The 13637-nt window shown below is 53.5% G+C and overlaps 4 protein-coding genes across 4 annotated transcripts; all 4 read left to right on the top strand.

Annotated features, from left to right (window-relative positions):
* Positions 1-14: 14 nt before the first annotated feature.
* Positions 15-2843, top strand: ARP9 (Actin-like protein arp9). The gene is made up of 2 exons (XM_062886816.1): positions 15-2428; positions 2490-2843. The coding sequence occupies exons 1-2, from the start codon at positions 387-389 to the stop codon at positions 2533-2535; spliced, it is 2088 nt and encodes a 695-aa protein (XP_062749976.1). The 5' UTR covers positions 15-386; the 3' UTR covers positions 2536-2843.
* A 1029-nt stretch (positions 2844-3872) lies between these two features.
* GPA2,MOD-D (Guanine nucleotide-binding protein alpha-3 subunit) lies at positions 3873-7227 on the top strand (the record flags this gene model as incomplete). Its single annotated transcript, XM_062886815.1, has 7 exons — positions 3873-3976; positions 4047-5982; positions 6063-6405; positions 6463-6591; positions 6643-6772; positions 6829-7067; positions 7128-7227. The coding sequence occupies exons 2-7, from the start codon at positions 5850-5852 to the stop codon at positions 7225-7227; spliced, it is 1074 nt and encodes a 357-aa protein (XP_062749975.1). The 5' UTR covers positions 3873-3976; positions 4047-5849.
* A 2507-nt stretch (positions 7228-9734) lies between these two features.
* Positions 9735-10463, top strand: GPH1_2 (Non-essential glycogen phosphorylase; the record flags this gene model as incomplete). Its single annotated transcript, XM_062883141.1, has 2 exons — positions 9735-9891; positions 10111-10463. 2 exons carry the CDS (start codon positions 9735-9737, stop codon positions 10461-10463), a joined length of 510 nt encoding a protein of 169 aa, XP_062749974.1.
* A 5-nt stretch (positions 10464-10468) lies between these two features.
* On the top strand, positions 10469-12801 carry GPH1_1 (Non-essential glycogen phosphorylase; the record flags this gene model as incomplete). The annotated part of the gene is made up of 2 exons (XM_062883140.1): positions 10469-12183; positions 12241-12801. 2 exons carry the CDS (start codon positions 10469-10471, stop codon positions 12731-12733), a joined length of 2208 nt encoding a protein of 735 aa, XP_062749973.1. The 3' UTR covers positions 12734-12801.
* Between the last annotated feature and the right edge of the window lie 836 nt (positions 12802-13637).

Raw genomic sequence — 13637 nt, 5'->3', positions numbered from 1 at the left:
AGTCGTGCCTGTCTGTCAGTCTGTGTCCCGCAGCCGCGCTTTCTCCCACCATTTGAAGCTCAGCTCCAGCAACACAAATCGCAACACAGCGCGAAGCTTTGATTTTTGGCGCATCAAAATATCTGCGACGTCTCGACCAGGCAGGCGATTTGAATATTGTTTGTGACGCACCGCCAATTCTAGTTCTCGCCAATTCGATACCCACCACCCGAGTTGGATGTTCGCATTCTGTTGACCGGCAGCCTTAGCTCCTTGGTTTACACTCCCCCATTGAGAACGCAAGCCCACGCCGCGGTCGAGAGGAACCCATCTGCTGCCAAAGAAAGGGAACAAGATACAAAGCTACAGTTCGGATCTAATTAAGAGGAGGGGGGTAACAACATACAATGTCTGGCTCAACTGGCAAATGGCGCGAGGAACAGGTCCTCATCATCTGTCCCGGCTCCCAGACAACACTGGCTCAGATGGGATGCAACGAGCTCACACCACCACAGCACCGGTTTCCGACTCGCATGTTTCCTGACCCAGGAGTGGAGGGCCAGTTTAGGCCCTTCCACACGTACAAGCGACCCAAGACCACGGCCCGTGTCAAGGGAGAAGGCGAGGACGATTTTGACTGGGTGGAGGATGTTGATTCACTGGAAGGGGCCATCTATCCGATTCAGGCAGGCCACATTGTGCACATGGAGGCGTTTTTGGCGTTTCTCGAACATGTTCACCAAGCCTTGACGACGACATACCACAACACACCAATCATGCTGATGGCGAGTCCGCAGTGGACAAAGGCGGACTGCGAGGTGATTTCACGCTACGTGTTTGAGAAGACAAAGACCCCCGCGCTGTGTCTGCTTCACAGCGGATTGGCGACACAGTACGGTCTCAAATGGCCAAACATGACAGTGGTGGATGTGGGGTTCGAAAAGGTGGACGTTACATGTGTATATGAAGGGAGGGTGGTTGGGCACAATGATGTTGGGCCGGGGAATGTCAGGGACAGCGAGAAGGCTGACGAGGAGAGGAAAAGGGGAATCAGCGGCGGAGAGTTCTTTACCAAGAGGCTGATGGAGCTGCTGAAGGAGCAGGGGTTTGATCATGAGATGGCGGAGCAACTGAAGAAGAGCCCGGTCTGTGAGGTCTTGCCTTATGTCGCCGAGTCCAAGGAGCTTATGGAGCTGCCGACAGAGGGGGGATCCGCGACTAACAGCAACGGAACAGCGACATCATCGGCTGCGCCGACAGAAGGACCGAAGATTGTCACCACTGTGGTGGGCGCTGATGATGACCTGGGTATCGATGGCGATGAGAAGGTGGTCAATGAGGAAGGCGTGCTTGATGTGGCCAGTCTGGTCGTCAGCGGTCAAACCCGTGAGTTTTTGGCGAAACAGGAAAAGCTCAAGGCGGAGAAGGCAAAGGCTGGCAGAAAGGGCAAGGGGCAGGAGACCGATGCCGCTGCTGCGGCCAAGGCCAGACTGCCGAATTCGAAGCGAACCAAGACCATATTTCACTACGAAGAATTGGTGACTGAGGATGTCCCTGTTGCGCCCCCTGCAGCACCGGCTCCCTCAGCCTCCGCTCCAGCAGAGAACGGGGTGTCCAAGGACGTCGAGATGGCCGATTCTGGTGCTGCCCCTGCAGTGTCGACTGACGATGCAGGAACGAAACCCGATGAACCTGCCGCGAAGACAGGAGGAGAGCAAGCGCAACCTGCTGCTGATGCTGCGGCGCCTCTAGCAGCAGCTCAACCCCCTGCTGCTGCTCCAGCTACAGAGCGCATCTCCCGCCGGGTCCGTCGTGATATCGAGGTGGGCCTAGAGCGCTTCCTGTTTGCGGACCGCAAGGAAATCGATCGGATTGTCACCACCATCTACCACACCGTACAGGGCATCGATGAAATGTACATGCGCCCTAGTTGCTGGGAAAATCTGGTCTTTGTCGGCAACGGAGCGCGCATCCGTGGCCTAAGGGACAATATCATGCAAACCCTTCAAGCCCGCCACCTGATCTCCCCTTCCTCTGCCACCATGTTCACCTCGGAGCTGCCATCAAACATCGGCACCCCTTCCGGAACTGGTTCGCAGACACCCACTGGTTCATTCACTGGCCAATTGCCCACAAGCAGCAGCGTCAACCCGTTGCTTCAAGCCGCCACCACCGCCGCCAGCCTCGGTGTCCCCGGCGGCCCTCAAGGCCAGATTGTGGGCGCAGACGGTCAGCTGCAGACAAGCCATCATTTCCACAGCCAGACACCCACTAACATCAAGCTGGCTACGCTGCCCACTTATCTGGCGGAATGGACAAAGAACGGTTTCGAGGAAGCCATGTTTCTGGGTGCGCAGGTAGCAGCGCGCCTGGCCTTTTGCATTCACAACTTGGACCCAGCCGGATTAGAGGCACAAAGAAGTATGAGCTTCAGCAGGGTGGACTATAAGTAAGTCTTTCTTTCTACCCCATTGAGTTTGACGGACAATTCCGCTAACAAAATGAAACAGTGAGTTGGGGCCAAAGGGCATCAGATCGCACTCGATGCTTATCTAGCTGCCTGCTGCGGTTTCTCATGCAGGAGCCTCTTTTTCCTATTGTCCACGGAAAACGGTGTTAGGTTCTTTAGTTTTGCGGAGTGAACAGCGGGGTTTTCTTCGGGGCTTCTGGGAAGGGCGTTGGCAGCGGGTGGACAGTTGGGGTATCTAAGTTTGTGAGGGCTAAATTGTTTATCCAATGTTGAACACAAGTTACAGCGAACCGCTCTTCTTCTAGGCTTTTCTGAAGGTCAAGTGTGCTATGGGATGTCTTGAATAATCCGTACCGATCATGCTTGCGATCTATCAAGTACGTCACTCATCCTACGCTGGAGGTTACATGCAGTTTCCTGTTGGCTACCTTCCCCATGGACGGTGGATGCGAATAGAATATCCCGTTTCTCCAAGTTGCTACAGCTCTTCAAACCACAGCTGAAGCCCCTTTTCTGCCCCTTTTCTGCGTCAACCACCCACCAACTATCATCAACCAACCTTATGCATGTATAACTGCGTCAATTATGCAGTCGCAGAAGGAAAAAGCAACCCTATGAGACAGTGCCCACTGGCTCCCGGCTCTTTTACCACAGAATTTGATTGGTGTATTTCCTAGATCGAGGCGTGCAGGTTTGCGGCAAGGGCTTACAGCGCATCGGGGGATTGCTACCGATTGGACTGCTGACTTCGCTGCCTCTTCCAGTGCACTCCCGGCGCGAGCGGACGGATGCAGGAGACGCGGCGTTTAGATCACTCAAAAGTCCAGCGGTGAACGGCAGATGATGGATGAAAGGCAGAAAATGGCCTGTTTCAGCTGGGCTCCCAAGCACTGCGCCGTAGGGTTTTCTTTTTCTGCCCTATACGTTGTCCAAAAACATATTCGCGATCGCAAGCTTGGCTGGCAAGGTTGCATTGTGGTTCTCGGCATCGGTGTCTGCATCTGGCAGCTCAAAAAATGCAAAAGAGGGAGGAGCGTGAAGCCACTGTAACAGAGTGTCAACTTTGTCTCTGTCAATGCATGTAGACGCCAAGGTGAGAAGCTAGCGCGATGGCAGCCAAGTCGGTCTCGAGCCAATGCGAGGCACAGCTCTTCCCGCATCACAAGTTGCAAGAAACGGTTTTCCAATTGTCTTCACCCCTGCATCTTTGTCCTGCTTTGGAAGTCTTGTCGTCCGTGAGCTTCCGAGAAATGGATTTTCCGGGGCACGGGAAGGCGGCAAAGAAAAGGAAAGACACGTGGGAGTTGGGATCTTGAGGTTCATACCTGGTTTGGCTGTGGAGTGAGACGTCGAAACGGGGGCAGAACACAATAGGGGGTTCTGAGACACCATGTGAAAAAAGAACTCCCTGATCTCCACAACACTTCACCGCACGATGGCCGATCCGGGGAGCGGATAGTCTCAGAGGCGGATTCGCGATAAAAGGGTGAGGAGGCGTTGAGAGAGTGGTGTGGTGGTTCCTGACTAGTAAGTGTAGGTCGTAGTTGGTGGCGCCGGGGCGAGAGGTCCGTGGCTGATATCCGTGGCTGATATCCAGTGGTGAGATGCTGGCAAGGGGGACCACGTGGTTGAACCCTGATCAGCTCAGATCTTTCTTCTCAAACTCCTTTGTTGCTTGTCGTCATTGTTGCCATTCCATACCCAGCAACAGAGGACAAACGCATTCATCCCGTCGACGAAAAGGTCAAATAATGCAGAGAGCCAGTGAAGAAGGTTAGCAGGCAATCTAATCTATGACCCCTGCGTGTTTGGAAATCAAAAGTGTCTGAGAACGGCAAATGGAAGGAGCGGACTGTGAGGGATGTTGAAATGGGTTTAACACAGCGCCTTGGCGGTGCACTAACCAGCACTTGCATCCATCGTCCCCATCCAGTTATTTCTGGACGGGTACCCGTTGACAGCTTCATTGCGGTGGAGCGTGTATTGGGCCGGTCCAACACACACCCGGTGGAAGTACAATGGCCTCTCAACGCGTCCAACAAGGCTTGGAACTCACGACGCTGTACCTGGTGGATGGGCACGTCGAGCTGGAGCTCCCGTGCTGGATCTCGCACCCACTTGTCACGGCATCCATTTCGTGATTCTGTGGGGCAAGATCTGCGTTACCAGCAAGACCCGTTCCCATCATCAGCCTGGTGGGCCACGGAGCACGGCCAGCAAGGCTCTCCTGTGGTGAAGAGACGGTGGCCAATGCGGCCCCTGGAACACCAAGACTCGATACCTTCTCTTTGCAGTGCGGTGTGTCGCATCTCGAGGTATCTCATGTTTGGCCCTGTCAGAAGAGCCCGGGACCCCATGTTTCCCCCCCAGGCGCTGTCTAATTGCCCTGGGGAGCTGCCGCCTGGGCTACGGTGCCGTAAAATGCGCCAGCGTGGTGAAGCGAAAGAGGGCGAGCAAAAACTCCAGTTCCACCACCTCAAGGCTCCCCGGTCTGTGCTCCGTGCTCCCGTCCAGGTCCTCTGCCAGCTTCCACTTCCGTTTCCAGGTGCTTGCATTTCCAGTTTTCCTTCTGTCATCACCATCTCAGGTGGTTTCGACAAAATAACGAGGATATCAGGCATTGTATCGCCCTTTGCTATTTCAATCCATCTCGGCCTGTCCCCACCGACACCAGTCACGCTTGAGTAGTGCGTGACAAGGACGGGAGCAAGTGCAAGTGACGGCTTATTAGTCCCGTTCTCCCGCAACGCAACGGTCAACGGTTTGACAGCGCCCCGACTGAAAGCGAAACCAAAACAACACAACCAAGGGAAAGAGCGACACAATAGTTCACGGTCGGTCGACTGGTCCTCCCAAGCAACACCCATTCGCCTTTTATCGCCAGCCTGACCTTGTTGCCGAATCAGACCCTCGACTTGCTTGAGCTTCGAGGCTCCATTGAGGCCCCATACAAAAGCTGGGGAGGGGGTCCGAGGCGGGTCTTTGTGTTGTTGCATCGCTACCTCTTCGACTCTCTCAATCGGGATCCAAGGCCACCTCTCTCCGCCCGGCCAAGGCAGTTCTACGACCTGCACAAGGCAACCTCGAACCCAACAGAGACGGCTTCTCTCTGCACGGCATTTCGGCATTCCGAACCCTCACCCTCACCGACCGACACCATCAATCCATCCATCACCCAGCACCTCGCAGCCATCGCAAACAGCCACGACCGCCCGCGCCTATGGGTTTCTAGGGAAAATCCAAGGACAAGCGAGCGCCCACGTCGCCAGCGGCAGCAACCCGCCGTCGCGCCTTCTCAGCTGCTGCCGCCGCCGACACTGCCGCGGCCAGCCTCTCTACTGCCAGCCAATTGTCGCCCGCGACCTCATCCAGCACTCGCAACGACCGTCCCCTGAGGTTCATGGTCACAATGGGGTCGTGCATGAGCACGAGCGGGGAGGAGTCGGAACAGCGGAAGAGGAGCAACAAGATTGACAGAGATCTGGAGGAAGATTCAAAACGGCTGCGCCGAGAATGCAAGATTCTACTGCTAGGTACGTCAATTGTCTGCTTCGCCGCGCGAGCCGCCAAGTCGCGACTTTCCTTATTTGCTAACCACTTGTTACACACGCAGGCTCTGGTGAGAGCGGCAAGTCAACTATTGTGAAGCAGATGAAAATCATCCACCTAAAAGGTTATTCGCATGAGGAGCTCAAGAATTACAGACCCACCGTGTTCAAAAACCTGCTGGAATGCGCCAAATCGGTCGCCAGCGCCATGCGCCAGTTCGACATCGAGCCAGTACTGGATGAGAACAAGCGACATCTCGACTTTTTGATTGATTACTCCCTCGATACCAACCCACAGACCATTGACGCAAAGGTCAGCGTGGCGATCCAGTCATTATGGAACGACCCGGCCAAGGAGCAGCTCATGGAAAGGCAAACAGAGTTCTACTTGATGGACTCTGCGGAATAGTGAGTTTCTTGTGTTTGAACTGAGGGGCACGGACTGGCATCTAACTTCACCGGCAGCTTTTTTGACGAGGCTGCAAGAATCGCACACAAGGAGTACATCCCCAATGAGATGGATGTGCTTCGGGCGAGAACGAAGACCACAGGTATCTACGAGACGAGATTCAAGATGGGCCAACTCAGTATTCAGTGAGTTTTCATGCTGCCAGTCTTGCCTGGAACAACACTGACAGTTCACAGCATGTTTGACGTGGGTGGTCAACGCAGCGAACGCAAGAAGTGGATCCACTGTTTTGAGAACGTCACTTCCATCATCTTTTGTGTGGCCTTGAGCGAGTACGATCAGGTCTTGCTAGAAGAAAGCAGTCAGGTACGCGATTCGTGGCCCATCAAGTTATGTCTCCGTGATGCTAATTGGATTTCTAGAACCGTATGATGGAGTCACTACTACTTTTCGACTCGGTAGTCAACTCACGGTGGTTTATGCGCACGAGTATCATCTTGTTCTTGAACAAGGTTGATATCTTCAAGCAGAAACTGGGCCGATCTCCACTCAGCAACTATTTCCCCGATTACTCGGGAGGCAACGACGTCAACAAGGCAGCCAAGTATCTGCTCTGGAGATTCAACCAAGTGAACAGGGCACATCTAAATCTCTACCCTCAGTAAGTTGTTCTCTGTCCCGCCGTCGTTTTGCTTTTGTTATGATGCTAACGATCGATCAGCTTGACACAAGCGACAGATACTAGCAACATCCGTCTGGTTTTTGCTGCGGTTAAGGAGACGATCCTGAACAACGCGCTGAAGGATTCTGGTATTCTATAGATGCCCCCTCATGCATCCTCCAGAGTTGGAGGCGTACTCCCCGCACGATCGGGCGTATTTCAGGACTGCTGTGCCTGGCAGCTGTTGATCCCGAAAGCATCACCCTCCCATCCTACCAAGGAACACAGGCACGATTCGATCCGAGGAAAGTCAGCAAATAGCGACACTCGAATCTCTCCTTATTGATTGATAATGTACAGATCCCTTTATCGGGGAATCTAGCTGCAGGAATATTGTAATCCACCAAAAACCTCTCACCCGATATCCTGAACACCGAACCCACTTCACAACACACGACATAGCTTCAGCCTGGGCTTTCCTCTGCATATGACACGGCGTACAAGGCCATGGGTGAAACGACGACTTTTATTTTTGAGCAACGTTCTGTCTTTTATTTTGATTTTACGATTCCGGAGCAGGAGCGAGGGATGGACAGGCGGAAAAGGCAAAAAAGGATGGAGCTTCAGGAGGAGAAAACAGGTCCCTGAAGACATGTCAGTGAAAAGCGAGGGATGATGGGCGTCTGAGACGACCCGTGCCCTTTCCAACTACACCTTATTAGTCTTGTCCTCCTATCTATCCATACCAACTAAATAGATGATCTTAGATCCCGAAGTCCCTTTCGAGCTGTCTGCAACGAGCTGGGGTGAAGAATCAAAATTTCATGTATAAGATACTTTCAGAGGGCGCCAACCACATATTTTTGGTTAGAGTGTCCGGTACTTTTGGGTCGTATTGGGAATGGCTCTGCGGGATATTGTTTCGCTCTAACAATAACAGTCCAGGGTCACAAGGCATGGCAAGCCCCTTGTTGATGTTCCCGAGCCGCAATGTTTGTTTTGATGTACTCAAAGACATGGGCACCTTGCCTGGTGTTTGGGTCTCCCGAGCCCGTCCCGTGCCGTGTGGTTGAAACACGTTTTGCCCACCCTTTCTTTGTATGAAAATGTTCCTTTCGTGCTTTTTATCGCAAGTCTTCTGACAGCTCTCGAAGAAATAGGTCAAAGAGTCCCAGTCAAATTGGCTGGCATTGTTTCTGCCATATTATGAGCATACTTCCAGATCAGTGAGAGTGGTGTTCATGTTCGGCAGCGGGTGTCTACCTGATAGCCACCTTATCAACCCAATTATGAGATCTCCTCATGACTTGGGATGTTAGCCTTGAACGACGTTGTATTCAAGTCTGTCATCTCGACTAATAAGACATTAATGATGCAACACGTCAAGCAGGGCAGTCTGGGTGGGCTCGGAGTGGAGTAGAGTTGGGCTGAAGACTGCAGGCTCGGTGTGTTGGTGATGCTTGGCGCCGGTTCGGTTGGTTGATGAAGCAAATGCCTAACATGATGATGGCCTTACGATCTCGATCTGCTTTGTCAAGCCGGGGGAATGCCAGGATAACCCAATGCTACCGCCCTTAGATATAAGAATGATGATGCAGAGTTTCAGGCATAATGTGGGGGATTCTCCAAGCCCAATCAATCATCACAGCAGCTGTGTCCCAGCCCCACGCCACAACAAACCAGTGGCATTTCCACTTGCGAGTTGATGACAATCCGCCAGGTGGAAAGAGATATGGCTCTCGGCTCTTCCAGATCACCTACCCCGCGTTACGCATCCGAACAACGTCTCGGCCTGGTCGGAGCAGCACAATCACATCGCAACTCGTGTCAACGGCCATGCAGAATGTCGACTGAAAGGGAGACAGGCACGGCCCAAGGTCGTGACTTGGCCGAGTTGCAGGAGATGCGGAGGACCAATGCACCAGGAAAGCCAATCAAGTCGTAGACAAGCACCTTGAAGGAAAGGGCCAGAAAGCTCCCCATATTGAAAAGCTGCAGGAAGGAGGAGGTGGTCAGTGGTGGTGGAGGTGGTGGTGGAGGTGGTGGGTGGTACATGGGCAGGGGATGCAGTTCTGTCCACAAGGACCTCTCTCCTCAGTCGGGTGCCATCCACAACAGGACAGCATGGATCCGGGAGTGCGAACGGCGCTGTGCAGGAAGGCAGGAGCAGGATTCCTGGAGCTTTTGCTGCTAAGTTTGGCTCACACGGTTGGTGACCGACCGGGCGTAAAAGTTATATGGAAGGCTCTTCCCACCAGCTCCTCGTCGTCTCATTCTCTTCTCTTCCATCTCTTCTCCGTCTTACAACTATTCTTGTGTGGGGTTCTTGTCCTGCACTCCCCGCCGCTCCTCTCTCATCGTTATACACAACCATCACCACCTCATCTACCCGCCCCATTGCCTAGACCGCCAATAGCTTCGCTGCTAGACAGTGACACCCAGACACGCCAGAGCAGCCAGCTACCCCACCACGCCCAATTCAAGCCTGAGCTGATCTTATCGACTTGCCCTCTACTACGTAAGCGTGCCTGACTTGCCTTGGCTCTTTTGCCGCCTGTAGTCTCCTTTTCCTCTCTTTTAAACTTCGAACCCCTCCTCTGAAGGGAACAAACTTGAAGGTGTCTGACATTTTCTTCCAGTCCGGCAACTTGGAAGCCTCTTCTCACCATGGCGTCCGAATCCCTCCCCACCAGACAGCGTCGCCCCTCCATGGGAGCCCCGATTGTGGACATCCAGGGCTCTGTCGGCCCAGCGGGCATCTCTCGGCCCAAGCACAAACGCACCTTTACCGGCTTCGGTGCCGGAGAGATCAAGAGTGTGGAAGGTATGTTGAGTCTATTTCCAGCCAATTGTCTCATGGAGAGGGAAGGGGCTGCTCATGTCTCGGGAGCTTTGGTGACAGCTCTCATGGTCGGGCGATGAGCGCAAGCAGCTCCCCCACCTGTTTGATTGCCCCTCACGGATTCCCAAGGGCTTGTGTGAGACAGGCGGGGTGCCAAGAACCTGCAGGTGCATGCGCTAACAACGTCTCCTTGGCATCTAGCTTCCATCCCTGAGCCGCAGCGTGAGGCCTGGCTGAAGCATCAGGTCAGCGGTTTCAAGGACAAAGATGGCTTCGAGTCCGAGGTCGTCCGTCATGTCGAGACCACGCTCGCTCGTAGCATGTTCAACTGCGACGAATCTGCAGCTTATTCGGCATGCAGTCTCGCCTTCCGCGATCGCCTTATCCTTGAATGGAACCGCACCCAGCAGCGCCAGACGTTCGTTGACAGCAAGAGACTTTACTACCTGAGCTTGGAGTTCCTGATGGGAAGGGCTCTCGACAACGCTATGCTCAATATCGGACAAAAGGATACGGCCAAGGGTGAGTGGGCTCTGAAGGGGTGCGGCATTTGAGCACGATGCTGATCTGCAACTGTTTAGCTGGCCTCGCCGACCTTGGTTTCCGCATCGAGGATGTGATTGAACAAGAACACGACGCTGCTCTCGGCAATGGTGGTTTGGGCCGCCTTGCCGCTTGCTTCCTGGACAGTCTTGCCAGTCTCAACTACCCAGCTTGGGGTTACGGCTTGCGATATCGCTATGGTATCTTCAAACAGGAGATCATTGATGGGTACCAGGTGGAAGTTCCTGATTATTGGTTGGACTTCAATCCTTGGGAGTTCCCTAGACACGATGTTACTGTTGATATCCAGTTCTTTGGCCACGTTCGCAAGTCGACTGATGAGAACGGGAGGACCGTTGCCCACTGGGAGGGCGGTGAGATCGTCAAGGCAGTCGCCTACGATGTGCCCATCCCTGGTTACGCGACCCCTTCTACGAACAACTTGAGGTTGTGGTCCAGCACAGCAGCCAGTGGCGAGTTTGACTTCCAGAAGTTCAACAACGGTGACTACGAAAGCTCTGTGGCCGATCAGCAACGCGCCGAGACAATCTCGGCGGTGCTTTACCCCAACGACAACCTTGAGCGCGGAAAGGAGCTGCGTCTGAAGCAGCAATACTTCTGGGTTGCCGCCTCGCTGTACGACATTGTCCGTCGTTTCAAGAAGTCCAAGCGCCCCTGGAAAGAGTTCCCCGAGCAGGTTGCCATCCAGCTCAATGACACCCACCCAACCCTCGCGGTTGTCGAGCTCCAGCGCATTCTGCTTGATCTGGAGGGTCTCGAGTGGGATGAGGCTTGGAACATCGTCACTAACACTTTCGGCTACACCAACCACACCGTGCTCCCTGAAGCCCTCGAGAAGTGGTCTGTTCCCCTGATTCAGCATCTTCTTCCCCGTCACCTGCAGATCATCTACGACATCAACCTCTACTTCCTCCAGAGTGTCGAGCGCCGATTCCCCGAGGAGCGCGATCTTTTGGGGCGCGTTTCCATCATTGAGGAGTCGCAGCCCAAGATGGTTCGCATGGCTCATCTCGCTATTGTGGGTTCTCACAAGGTCAATGGTGTTGCTGAGCTGCACTCGGATCTCATCAAGACCACCATCTTCAAGGACTTCGTGACCATCTTCGGCCCCGACAAGTTCACCAACGTCACAAACGGTATCACGCCTCGCAGATGGCTTCATCAGGCCAATCCCCGTCTGTCCGAATTGATTTCGAGCAAGACTGGTGGCAAGGACTTTTTGACGGACCTCAATGAGCTCAACAAGATCGAGCTGTACGTCAAGGATAAGGCTTTCCGCAAGGAATGGGCCGACATCAAGCTTGCCAACAAGGAGCGTCTTGCCAAGCATATCAAGGCGAGCGCGGGCGTCACCGTCGACCCAACCGCCCTATTTGATGTGCAAGTCAAGCGTATTCATGAGTACAAGCGCCAGCAGCTCAACATCTTTGGTGTTATCCATCGTTACCTCACACTCAAGGCTATGTCACCCGAGGAGCGCAAGAAGCAGCAGCCAAGAGTGTCCATTTTTGGCGGCAAGGCTGCTCCGGGATACTGGATGGCCAAGCAGATTATCCACTTGATTAACAGTGTGGGTAAGGTGGTCAACAACGATGAGGACATTGGCGACCTGCTCAAGGTGGTTTTCCTCGAGGACTACAACGTGAGCAAGGCCGAGATCATCATTCCTGCCTCGGACATCAGCGAGCACATCTCGACTGCCGGTACTGAGTAAGTGATGCCTTTCCTGATTGCCGCAGCACGGAAATTAACCACCAATCTCTATAGGGCCTCTGGCACAAGTAACATGAAGTTTGTACTCAACGGTGGTCTCATCATTGGTACCTGCGACGGTGCCAACATCGAGATCACGCGCGAGATCGGGGAGAACAACATCTTTTTGTTCGGCAACCTTGCTGAAGATGTTGAGGATCTCCGCCACGCACACACGTACGGCACGCATGAGATCGACCCCGATCTCAACCGGGTATTCCAGGAAATCGAGAAGGGCACCTTCGGCAGCACACAAGATTTTGCCGCTCTGATCTCGGCTGTCCGGGACCACGGCGACTACTATCTTGTTTCTGACGACTTCCACTCATACATTGAAACGCAAGCGTTGGTGGACGATGCGTACCGAAATCAGGAGGAGTGGATTACCAAGTGCATCACATCGGTAGCGAGAATGGGCTTCTTCAGCTCGGATCGCTGTATCAATGAGTATGCCGAAGGCATCTGGAACATCGAGCCTCTCCGTGTGGAGAAGGAGGAAGGAGCGTAGGTCGTCCTCCCTGGACTCAAAAAGGCAGAGGCAGGCCAAAAAAGGAAACAGCATGGTGAGAAACACCTCTATCAGAAGCTGCCATTCATTGGGCGTGGTAGCAAGTAGAATGCGGGCACGAACAAGAACGGTTGGGTCGTCAAGATCTTGATGGCAGCAATCCTAGTACGTCGGTGGTATGGGTTATGGCCTGGAATGATGAGATGACAGACCTTTGAATCATATTTTCTGCCCCATGAGTTTGCCGTTCTTTCATCTGATTGCGGTCTTCTGTTCTAGGACTCATGGCCATTTGGGCTGCTGTTGAGTCCCACAATGTAGCTGCTGATATGCCAGCCCAACGTGATGACCCAAGTGGGCATGGAGGTTGTTTGTGTGCAGTATGAAGATAATTGGGAATCCACAACAACTGCAAGTGCCCAACCATGCCAATTGCATTACATACCGAGTCAGCCAACTCCAGCTGATGCGATTTATCCGTGGGCAGCTGAATGGAACTCTTAACATAATGATGACGAGAATTATCACTCATATATTTTTGCAACCATTATTATGATGAATACGCCCCAAACCCATGTCAACCTACTGAAAAGAGGCGAGCTGACTTTGACCTGCAGACTCGGCATCACATCCAAAATAAAAAAGAGGAACTCAGCTCGCGTTAGGTGTGTCCTCGCTGCATCTTCGTTGGTTAACCAAATGTCATTGACGGTTGAAGGGTCCCCTTCTTTTCTTTTCCAGGGTTCTACGTGTCGCCCTGTCCGTACCCGCCAAGCGACCAGGATCCGGGCTGGGCAATAGAGATTTCGACGTCATTGTGCATGAGATAGCGTAGTCTCGAGCTTGCCCCTGCCCCCGCTTGCGGCTGCGAATTGCGTTTTTCCCCGCCCAGCCCCAAGCCGTT

The sequence above is a fragment of the Podospora pseudocomata genome (assembly GCF_035222375.1).
Source record: "Podospora pseudocomata strain CBS 415.72m chromosome 1 map unlocalized CBS415.72m_1, whole genome shotgun sequence".
NCBI lineage: Eukaryota > Fungi > Ascomycota > Sordariomycetes > Sordariales > Podosporaceae > Podospora > Podospora pseudocomata.
The sequence above is the reverse complement of the archived record's forward strand: the minus strand, read 5'-3'. Positions and strand labels throughout refer to the sequence as shown.